This window comes from Pelecanus crispus, chromosome Z (assembly GCF_030463565.1).
Source record: "Pelecanus crispus isolate bPelCri1 chromosome Z, bPelCri1.pri, whole genome shotgun sequence".
NCBI classification, from domain to species: domain Eukaryota; kingdom Metazoa; phylum Chordata; class Aves; order Pelecaniformes; family Pelecanidae; genus Pelecanus; species Pelecanus crispus.
In genome coordinates this window covers 59,652,349-59,664,601 of record NC_134676.1, presented here as the reverse complement: position 1 = coordinate 59,664,601, position 12,253 = coordinate 59,652,349, and the positions used below count along the sequence as shown (strand labels likewise).

The 12,253-nt window shown below is 44.8% G+C and overlaps 1 protein-coding gene across 7 annotated transcripts in view; it reads right to left on the bottom strand.

Annotated features, from left to right (window-relative positions):
* The window catches only part of PAM (peptidylglycine alpha-amidating monooxygenase), an 83,762-nt gene that overhangs the window by 50,580 nt on the left and 20,929 nt on the right, over window positions 1–12,253 (bottom strand). For all 7 annotated transcript variants that reach the window (XM_075727172.1, XM_075727173.1, XM_075727174.1 and 4 more), the window contains exons 5-6: window positions 3,342–3,427; window positions 1,538–1,621 (exon numbers count right to left, since the gene is read on the bottom strand). In XM_075727172.1, the coding sequence (XP_075583287.1) occupies window positions 1,538–1,621; window positions 3,342–3,427 (170 nt within the window). The remainder of the gene's footprint in view (window positions 1–1,537; window positions 1,622–3,341; window positions 3,428–12,253) is intronic.

Here is a 12,253-nt window from a genome sequence, read left to right as displayed (position 1 = left end):
GAGAGGCCCTAACCCAAAAACTCCACACAGCATGTTATTCATAGAGTGCAAGTAAAAATTCACGCATCTCAAAGGTGTCAGAACAAGGCATTTCAGGTTTAAAGAACAAAGCCTAACATGAAATATAAATTTAAAAAATTAATCTTGTCCCAGAAAATCTCAGATCACCAATATCTCAATGTGCATTAATGAAATCCAAATTTCATTAATCCAAGCTTATAATGGGCTGGAGGAGCAGACAGTGAGGTGGATTGAAAACTGGCTGAATGGTCAGGCCCAGAGAGTGATGATGAGTGGTGCAGTGTCTAGTTGGAGGATAGTAACTAGCAGTGTACCCCACAGGTCAATACTGGATCCAGTCCTGTTCAATATTTTCATTAATAAGCTGGATGATGGGGCACAGTGCACCCTCAGCAAGTCTGCTGATGACACCAAACTGGGAGGAATGGCTGATACGCCAGAGAGTTGTGCTGCCATCCAGAGGGACCTCAACAGGTTGGAGAAATGGGCTGACAGGAACCTCATGCAGTTCAACAAGGGAAAGGAAGTGCTGGCACACTCAGTTTATTCCTTCCTTCCTCCTCCTCAGTTAGCATTATTGCCATTATGCTACATTATATCTTCGTGTCATGGCAGAAACCATACCTTCAACTTCAGACAGTGCTGCTGAAAAATCTAGATGCATATTGCCCAAACCTTGCCAGAGGCATACCGCAGACGGGCTGCATGGCACTGAGAAGCTGCCAACTACAGAGTAGCTTCTCTGCAAAGTCCTGCACCTGGGGAGGAACAACCCCAGCCACCAGTACATGCTGGGGGCCACCTAGCTAGAAAACAGCTTGGCAGAAGAGGCCTCAGGGGTCCTCGTGAACACCAGGCTGAACATGAGCCAGCCATGGGCCCTTGCTGCAATGAAGGCTAATGGCATCCTTGGCTGCACTAGCCAAAGTATTATCAGCAGGGCAGGGGAGGTGATCCTTCCCCTCTACCCAGCACTGGTGAGGCCACACCTGGAGTACTGTGTCCAGTGCTGGGCTTCCCAGTACAAGAGAGACATGGACATACTGGAGGAGAGTCGAAGGAAGGGCCATGAAGATGATGAAGGGACTGGAGCATCTCTCCTCTGAGGAAAGGCTCAAAGAGCTGGGACTGTTCAGCCGGGAGAACAGAAGGATCAGGGGGCATCTTACCCATGTACAAAATTACCTGAAGGAAGGATGCAAAGAGGATGGAGCCAGGCTCTTTTCAGTAGTGCCCAGTGACAGGACCAGAGGCAACGGGCACAAAGTGAAACCAAGTATCACGAAACACTTTTTCACTGTGAAGGTGACCAAGCACTGGCACAGGTTGCCCAGAGAGGTTGTGGAGTCTCTATCCTTGGAGATATCCAAAAGCCACCTGGACATGGTCCTGGGCAGCTGGCTGTGGGTGGGCTTGCTTGAGCAGGGCAAGGTGGACCAGATGCAATATAATAACATAAGTATTTTTGATGCTGTAGCTGATATAACTCAACAGAACAAATTTCCAAAATACATACCTCTAAATGCACTAATATCCCCATAGTGTACCTGGAGCACAAAAAATCTGCCACCCGTTTCTCCTCCAACTCTGAATCCAACACCTAAGAAAAGGAAAATGCATTGTTTTCAGAAACATTAAACTGTAAGTTGGTTCACCACTGCTGACCTTATCTAAAAATACAAATCACTGTATTCACTTAGAGTGAAAGGCTAGAAAATTTCACTGAGACACCAGTGAAGAAAACATTGTCCTGAAAACTGGGAAAACCACCATCACAACACATGTTCCCAAACCGACTAAGAAGCTAGGACCGTAACTTAGTTATTCATGAACTTAGGCAGAGAATTCTCTCAACCCAAGAATACAAATACAGATTTGAGAGACAGAGAGAGATACACAACTGTATAAAAAAAAAAACAACCCAGATTCTGCCACCCTTGTAGGATTTCGTAGAACTTTCACTTCTCATACAACCTGTGAATGATACAGACTGATTAACACTGACTTACTAAGGACATGCTGAGAATGAAAAGATAAAAAGATCTGCAGTAAAATATTTTGAGGTGTAAATTAATATTGTATGCAGAAAAAATCTTGTGGAAATTATGAAGCTATGTTACTTGTTGACAGAAGTAAGCACAGACACAGAAGAAAATGGAGGGATTTGAAATAATTTGAAATAATGAAATTACAAAATATCACCATCATCAAAGGGATTTCTCCAAACTGATTCTACAATGAACACTCTTCAGCAGAAGCAGAGAAAGCAGTTTCTTCCTAATCAGCCAGTGAATCCCACCAGATTAAACACTGACCATGGCAAAGCCGACTTATAAATGGGACTGTAGCCCCTCTGTGCACAAATGTAATATCATTATGAACCACCCCCACAAACCTTGTATTTATAGACAGCTTAGAGACAAGAAAATTATTACTAGCTGGTGTTTAACAGCAAAGCAAATACCAGGGTTCCACAGAATCCTCCAAACAACTCTTTTTTTAACTTGACATTTTGATAACACAATCAAATAATATTCATGCTGATCAGTGTGTAAACGGATGATTAAAAATAAGCTTCTTCATGATACTGTGCACTGCTCCTGTTTATGAGAAGAGGCAGTGAAAGATAAGAGAAAAAATTTTTAGAATTCAAGGTATTTTCAGACTGAGGCTATATAGATGGTAGCTATTTCTAGGACCCTTAGTGGTTACTAGAAAGAACCACTTCTTAGTTATAACCCTGTCTTCCAGACAGCATTCAGCAGCCTAAAAATTTTTGATTGAATTAATCAAAGTAATCTATCATACAAAAAAATGGGTACATAAACATGTTGCTCAACTGCATCAAAGCATCAAGAAATGAAAAGCACATAAAATTGTCCAGTACACTTAAGAGACAGAAAAAATTCAATGCTTAGATTGAACTTGTTTGTGCTTTTCCAAACACACAAAAATATTTTAATGCAGTTTATGTGCTACTCAAAGATATATAAATAGTACCCTTCCAATAATATATAGTTGGAAATGCAAGATTAATGCTAGATAAAAAGAAAGCATTATATTACGACTGTTCTCTCTCCCTTAGCCTTTTTGCCCCCTAGTGAAACCCATGTTACAGTAAACAGGATGACAAAAAACCCCAAGTATACTAGCTAGCATAATACATTCATGGTTTATGAGGTTGATGTTTATACAGTTTCCATCCACTAGACATAATAAAAATATTATAGGAGGTTCCTAGATATCGCAGGTGCTTACTTCCACATCCTCTTCTCTCCTTTGCCCCTGCACACAAGAACTTCACATTAAAGGCACAATACCTTTGGGTAGCCTGGTGGGTGGAGCATTTCTTGCCCAAGCATATAAAATGTTAGATTTGTCTTTGCATGTTCCTTCATCACAGTCCCTAAAAACATAAGGAAAGAAAACAAAAAGTAATATAATTTTTTAACTTTGAAATCAGAAGAGGGCAGGTGCATTACATGCAAAACCACTAACTTTAAGATCTATTAAGATGTTTTTGGATGTGTTTTGATTAAACACAGTTTTTTAAGGTAGACTGCTTTCCCAGATATCATTAGATCCTCCATCTTCTTTTTTTTTTCCTCCTTCTGCCTTAAGATGGTGTTAGGCAAACAGGGTCAAAACCATAGACAGTTCTGATAGTCCCTGCCAGCCTAGTAGCCTGTGATGAAAACAAATAAAGGAACCTTTTGTGAGCATTAAAATTTCTAGCACTATTAGCTCAACTGCCATGAAATGACAATGGCTGCCACATTTACACAGGGGGACAGGACTCATGTGCAAAGCAGAAAAGACCCCACAGACATCAAATTTAAGTCAAAATTGATATTTAAAATTCATTTAAAAATCATTGACAAAAAAAGGTAACAAGAAGCTGTATATGAACCAACAGGTATGAGGTACTCATGCTCTTCCCTGTACTTAACACAAGATCACTGCTTTAACTTAATTTTTATTCCACTGCATAATTTCTTATTTTTTCATAAACAGAACAATCACACATACCAAAAAAAACCCCAACCCCAAAGAAAAAAAAAAAGAAAAAAGAACTGTTTGTCAAGTTACAGACCACAGACAGGTCACAAATACTTACAATAACTGAGAGCTCTAGAGCTGTGCCTAGCCTCTGCTGCTAACACCTCCCAGGTGACAGAAGGGTGAACTGGGAGAGACTCCCAGGGACTGTTAAGCTCTAGATACCTTGAATCTGCAAGGACTGATAAACTCAGGGCACAGACACTACTGCATCTGTAAAAGGCCGATCAGACACAGTCGTACAGACTACACAATGTACCTGGACCGCATCTAAGAGGGTGCTGACTGCTATATGTGGGTGTAGGCTACAAGATGATATACATGGATCAACAAAACAAGGGACGCTGAGCAGCTTTCCAAACACCCACCTGAAGCCAATTCTCCTTCTCAATCTTCTGTTAGGGGAAAGGGTTATTTACAGGGTGTGTTTGTACCTTCTTCAGTGGCAAAGCATTGCGGCACTGAGCGCTGTGTATAGAAGTCATTCCACAGGTACAACATACACAGGCATGACTTTTAGGAAAACTCAACCTGAAACTATCCAGACTACAGGATAGTGCCTGGGCCTGTTGCTTGTGCCAGACGGCAGCGGGGACGGCAAATGTCTTCGGTGTGAGCAGGTGGATGATCTGCTCAGCCTGGTGGCAGAGCTGAAGGAGGAGGTGGAAAGGCTGAGGAGCATCAGGGAGTGCGAGCAGGAGATAGACTGGTGGAGCCGCACCCTGCCCTCCCTGGGGCCAGGGCAGCAGGCGGAGGCCCCACAAGGAGCAGAGGATCCCCTACCCTCTTGCCGGCAAGCAGAAGGAGGGGATCCAGGAGACGGGGGGGAATGGAAACAGGTCCCTGCCCGGGGAGGCAGGCGAATCCCCTCCCGGCCTCCCTCACCTCCCCAGCTGCCCCTACACAACAGATACGGGGCTCTGGAGGTTGAGGGCCAGGCAAGCGGGGAGGGAGGTGAAGGGGAAGGTCCAGCCAGGGGGTTGCCGAGGGTCAGTCAGTCACCCCCACGGATTACGACTGCCCCTGTTAAGAAAGAAAGGAGGGTGATTGTGGTGGGGGATTCCCTCCTGCGGGGAACTGAGGGCCCGATCTGCCGCCCGGACCCATCCCACAGGGAAGTCTGCTGCCTCCCTGGGGCCCGGGTTAGGGACATTACGAGGAAACTGCCTGACCTCGTGAGGCCCTCCGATTATTACCCACTGCTGGTTATACAGGTGGGCAGTGACGAGATTGCAGAGAGAAGTCCTAGGCCAATGAAGAGGGACTTCAGGGCACTGGGGCGATTGCTCGCAGGATCGGGAGCACAGGTTGTGTTTTCCTCTATCCCGTCAGTGGCAGCAAGGAACACTGAAAGGAATGGGAAAACTCACCTGATTAACAGGTGGCTCAGAGGCTGGTGCCATCGCTGGAATTTTGGGTTCTTCGATCACAGGGAGGTCTACACGGCACCGGGCCTGCTGGCGGCTGATGGAGATCGGCTGTCTCCAAGGGGGAAAAGGATTCTCGCGCAAGAGTTGGCGGGACTCATTGAGAGGGCTTTAAACTAGGTTTGAAGGGGGAAGGGGATATAAACAGGCCCGCTAGTAAGGAGCCCAGGGGCGGCATGGCAACATTGGGGGCAAAATCGACAGCCCAGCTTAAGTGCATGTACAGCAATGCACGTAGCATGGGCAACAAACAGGAGGAGCTGGAGGCCCTTGTGCAGCAGGATGGCTATGACATAGTCGCCATCACGGAAACGTGGTGGGACGACTCTCATGACTGGAGTGCTGCACTGGAGGGCTATAAGCTCTTCAGGAGGGATAGGCAGGGTAGGAGAGGCGGTGGGGTGGCTCTGTATGTTAGGGAGTGTTTCGACTGCATAGAGCTTGACAGTGGTGATGACAAGGTGGAATGCTTATGGGTAAGGATGAGGGGGAAGGCTGGAAAGGCGGATGTCCTGTTGGGAGTCTGCTATAGACCACCCAACCAGGAGGTAGAGGTAGATGAGGCATTCTACAAGCGGCTGGCAGAAGTGTCGCAATCGCTAGCCCTTGTTCTCGTGGGGGACTTCAACTTGCCGGACATCTGCTGGAAATACCACACAGCAGAGAGGCAGCAGTCTTGGAAGTTCCTAGAGCATGTGGGGGATAACTTTCTAATGCAGCTGGTAAGCGAGCCTACCAGGGGAGGTGCCCCGCTTGACCTGCTGTTTACCAACAGAGAAGGGCTTGTGGGAAATGTCGAGGTCGGAGGCCGTCTCGGGCTTAGCGACCACGACATGATAAAGTTCTCAATTTTGGGTGATGCTAAGCGGAGGGGCACCAAAACTATTACCATGGACTTCCGGAGGGCAGACTTTGCCCTCTTCAGGACCCTGGTTGGGAAAGTCCCTTGGGAGGCGGTCCTGAAGGGCAAAGGGGTCCAGGAAGGCTGGGCCCTCTTCAAGAAGGAAGTCTTAAGGGCGCAGGAGCGGGCTGTCCCCGTGTGTCGTAAGACCAACCGGAGGGGAAATCGACCGGCCTGGCTGAATAGGGAGCTTTTGCGGGGACTCAGGGAAAAAAGGAGAGTCTACCGCCTTTGGCAGAAGGGGCGGGCAGCTCAGGAGGAGTACAGGGATCTTGTTAGGTCCTGCAGGGAGGAAATTAGAAAGGCAAAAGCCCAGCTAGAACTCAATCTGGCCAGTGCTGTAAAAGACAATAAAAAATGCTTTTATAAGTACATCAGCAATAAAAGGAGAGCCAAGGAGGATCTCCATTCTTTGCTGGATGTGGGGGGGAACATTGTCACCGAGGACAAGGAAAAGGCTGAAGTACTTAACGCCTTCTTTGCCTCTGTGTTCAACAGCCAGACCGGTCATCCCCAGGGTACTCAGGCCCTTGAGCAAGAGGATAGGGATAGGGACCAGAATGGAGCCCTCATAGTCCAGGAGGAAGCAGTTAATGACCTGCTATGCCACCTGGACGCTCACAAGTCTATGGGGCCGGATGGGATCCACCCGAGAGTACTGAGGGAGCTGGCAGAGGAGCTTGCCAAGCCACTTTCCATCATCTATCAACAGTCCTGGTTAACAGGGGAGGTCCCTGATGACTGGAGGCTTGCCAATGTGACGCCCATCTATAAGAAGGGCCGGAAGGAGGACCCGGGGAACTACAGGCCTGTCAGCCTGACCTCGGTGCCGGGGAAGATTATGGAGAGGTTCATCTTGAGCGAACTCCACAGGCAAGTACAGGTCAACCAGGGGATCAGGCCCAGCCAGCATGGGTTCACAAAAGGCAGGTCCTGCTTGACCAACCTGATCTCCTTCTATGACCTGGTGACCCGCCTGGTAGATGATGGAAAGGCTGTGGATGTCATCTACCTCGACTTTAGCAAAGCTTTTGACACCGTCTCGCATAATATCCTCCTCGGGAAGCTGGCAGCTCACGGCTTAGACAGGCATACTCTTCGCTGGGTAAAGAACTGGTTGGGTGGCCGAGCCCAGAGAGTAGTGATAAATGGTGTTAAGTCCAGTTGGCGGCCGGTCACGAGCGGTGTTCCCCAGGGCTCTGTTTTAGGGCCAGTCTTGTTCAATATCTTTATCAATGATCTGGATGAGGGGATCGAGTGCACCCTCAGTAAGTTTGCAGACGACACCAAATTGGGTGGGAGTGTCAATCTGCTCGAGGGTAGGATGGCCCTGCAGAGGGACCTGGACAGACTGGATCGATGGGCCGTGGCCAACTGTATGAGGTTCAACAAGGCCAAGTGCCGGGTCCTGCACTTCGGTCACAACAACCCCATGCAACGCTACAGGCTTGGGGAGGAGTGGCTGGAAAGCTGCCTGGCCGAAAAGGATCTGGGGGTGTTAGTAGATAGCCGGCTGAACTTGAGCCAGCAGTGTGCCCAGGTGGCCAAGAAGGCCAACAGCATCCTGGCTTGTATCAGGAATGCTGTGGCCAGCAGGAGCAGGGAGGTGATTGTCCCCCTGTACTCGGCGCTGGTGAGGCCGCACCTGGAATACTGTGTCCAGTTTTGGGCCCCTCACTACAAGAAAGACATTGAGGTGCTGGAGCGTGTTCAGAGGCGGGCAACGAAGCTGGTGAAGGGTCTGGAGAACAAGTCTTATGAGGAGCGGCTGAGGGAACTGGGGTTGTTTAGCCTGGAAAAGAGGAGGCTGAGGGGAGACCTTATCGCTCTCTACAACTACCTGAAAGGAGGTTGTAGTGAGGTGGGTGTTGGTCTCTTCTCCCAAGTAGCTAGCGATAGGACAAGAGGAAATGGGCTTAAGCTGCGCCAGGGGAGGTTTAGACTGGAGATTAGGAAGAATTTCTTTACGGAAAGGGTGGTCAGGCATTGGAACAGGCTGCCCAGAGAGGTGGTGGAGTCACCATCCCTGGAGGCATTTAAAAAACGGGTAGATGTGGCACTTTGGGATATGGTTTAGTCTGGTCTACCCTTGATTAGTCTAGAGTGGGCTTGGTAGTGTAGGTTAATGGTTGGACTGGATGATCTTAAAGGTCTTTTCCAACCTAGATGATTCTATGATTCTATGATTCTATGATTCTACATCAGTTGATCCAAGCCAGATGCAATGAAGGTTAATTCCTATGCCAAGGTTTCCATCCAAAACAAAATGGTACAGCCCCTTCTCCGTTTATTACTGCTGGTAAAATGAGACCTGTGAAAATGTTTGTATGCATAAAGGACGGTTTCAGTCACCTTAAATACTGGGGAAAATAGAGTCTCACACAGTGTGAGGAAGAGTATAAAAGCATAAAAGACCAAGACTTTTAGTGGATGCAGGCTCAGTAACATTTCTGTTGAGGATGCCCAAGCCATATGTGCCACCTCTCAGAACAAATGACAATGATGCTTTCCAGGCTGCTCTCCCTGGGATAACCAGTTCTTCCAGCACATAGGGAAAACTACCTCAGCGGGACATTACACGTTTCTGTGCTCCCAGAGAGCCTTACTGCAACATAGCTGCTGCATTTTCTTCTGACAGAAAGCATTGCCATAACCATCAGACTACCAAGAGAAAAGGGAACATGCCACTTCTTCCTTTTCATTAATTTTGCTCATAAGACATATTTCTACAGCTGTGCAGCTTTCAACTGCTACAATCTAAAAAAACCCAAAAAACTTCAGGTATCTAACCAGGTATTGAGCTGCAGAGTTTGGAAATGTGTTGAAGAGATTGGTTAGGAGGAAGAACAGCAGAAACCACAAACACAGCTGCAATTTCACCACCACGCGCTGGGCCATCTAGCCTTTGTTTATACCACAGTATTTTTCAGGACCACAGTAGCTAGGTAAAAAAAAAATACATAGGCTGTTCCAAACTCTCCTCCTGAGACACTGGCTGATGGAGGGGGAAGACTGCAAGGGAGAAATTAAAAATACACACATTGCTCTTTCATTGTCCTTAAAAAATGGTCAACCTTCTCATTTAGCCCTCAATGCTGATCTTGAAACATCAAGTTTTCAGAAAGAAACAAACTCAGAGGATATTACAAAGAAGAGTTAAGATAACTGGTGAACAGATTTAAAAGCAGGAAGCTAGGTAAAAAGTATAAATTCACAAACAAATAAAAAAAACCCAATCACTGAAATTTATAGCTTCTTTACATGAAAAAAATCATGAGATTCTGAACAGAATGAGTAGCACAATAAAAATGGACTACAACGCATACTATATAGTATTGTACTAATGACTAATTTTGACTGTGGTCAAAATTGGGGGGGGGGTGGGGTGGGTAGGGGAGGGCGTGGAAATAAAGCTTACTGACTGCTTCTCGGGTCTTTGCTTTTTGCAATATCTCCTGGACTTTACAAATGCATTATCCTCAATCTTCAGTAAGCTCAATAGCTGGGTTTTTTACTGGCACTGGGTTTTTGACTGATTACCTAGACTGAAAATATTTCACTATGTCAGCAAGACCAGTATTTGGCTATCCTTTTAGGATATTTGCATTGTTTAGGAAAACAAAGAACTTTTTTTATTTCTTTCTCTATTATACTCTACTCCTTGATTCTAACCAAGAATTGTAAAAAAAATATAATTCATGTGATTGAATAAGAAAAATGATCATTTTTAGTTCTTGAGCTGAATGGTGCACAACACTCTGGGTCAGTGACAACAGTAAGAAACTACACTCAGAAATATAAATCTTTATGCTGTTCCCACTTTCCCCTAAGCAGTGAAATACAAGTATTTCATTGAACCAGTCTTGACATATTTTGCAATCTTTATTGAACTACTGATGTCAAAAGCTTCCAAAACCATGATCTCCTGCTAACAGAAGCAGCTAGTCTGATGGGAGAATTTACTGGGTAGTGACCTGTACTTACACATTTGTTTAGGTAGATAACTGTTTAAAGTTATCCCACCTGATCTCTAAATAAAGGTTATGTCTATGAATCGTCTCATTCATGGGAGCTCATTTCAGTGTTAGGTTTGACGCAGCACAAGACCTGTCTTGCCAGGAGACTCAGAAGTTCTGAAAAATTCAACCTTTTCTTTTAAGTCATTCAAGTGTATTCTTGATTACCTATTGAGAATCTGAACTTTTGATGAATCAGCTCAGGCATGCTACTTCAATTTCAGCATAGTTTATCAGCTCAGGCAAAACTTGTTATAGTGGCTGAACTGTTTTTAAGGCTAATTATGATCAAAAAACAGAAGCAGCTACACCTTTTTTTGGTGCACTGAGCAAAACCTGAGCAAATGAGCCCTAGGGGGCCTACTTTATTTCTATGTAAAGGCCTGGGTATTTCAAGAAGGGAGAAACACCTGTGCATCCCTTTAGCATTTGTTCAGATAAAGATTCTACCATGTTGCAGTGAATGTGTCACTCTGCAGAGCTAGCACAGGTCCCACACTGTTAGCCTTTCAGAAAGCCAGGGGTATTTGCATGAATAGCATTAAGTCATCAGAAAAGCCAGCTGGCCAGTGGCATCGCAGATTTTGGCTCAGCGCTGCTATGGCCACAGGGCAGCTAACTCAAACAGAGTTATTTGGATGCTGTATCTTCCCCTCTCCCATTCCTGCACACTCAAAACTGGGCTGAATAAAACTTCATGCCTCAGGGAAATGAATTTTGTCCTTGTATTCTGAATGCTCCTAAATGACTATTTCTCCATAATACACCTATTCCACATCATTATGGTATGAAAAATAGCTCTTGATATGTTTTAATGCTCTTACAACAGATTACAAACCTTCTGAATAATAGTGCCCAGAATTTTCATGAATAACTACAATAAAGCAAAAAGTCAATGTGGTATGCCTTAATTGAATAAAAACTGGCTATGTAAAAATGTTGACCATGTAAACAATAAGGGAAGGATCCTTGCTAAACAAGTCTGACGGTCATGTCCTCAAACATCAGTTCTTAGCCATTCTTATCCCTAGTAGATAGAAGAGCAAGTGAAGTCATCACTTACTAATCTGCAGGTAACAAAAAGAATAACAAATAACAAAATAAAATAAAAAATAACAAACACGTCTCATCATTAATACACAGTCATCAGAATTACTTTAACAAAATTAACAAAGTTCTAGTGGTTGGAAGCCTCTAGCACATTTAAACTAGTAGGAAAACACCTGTTTTTAAATTACCCATACTCTCTGCAATGACTTACAAAAATGTGCAACAGTTTCTACACATCTGAACATTTAAATGAACATATTTACAACACAGATATTTGTAGATATACACATATATATGTATACACACATATGTATACACACACACATAAATATACATACTACATCAATTATATATACATGCACGGATACATAGCAAACAGGCATTTATACAAGCTTATGTAATAAGTGTGTCAAATGGGCATAAATGCAGATGACTAAATCCTGTTTTATGTAAAACAGCTGTGATCATCTTTCTAGCCTTGCAGTTAGCAATGGGCAGAGCAAGATGAAATGTGGCAAACTGTTGCAACAACAGGGGTATGACATGATGAGACATCGAACAAAGAGTTTTTATTTTGAGAATGTAAAGCAAATACTACACCTCAGAAACTACACACAAAAATTAGCAAGACTTTTCATCAAAAGCTGCATATGAAAAACTGGAAATATCAGATTTAAATACAAGACTAATTACGTGTTTCATCATTTGACACGTACCTGTTAAGTACAGCAATCAAGAACAAAAGCAACATTCGCTGCCACACTGCACAGACTGCCACC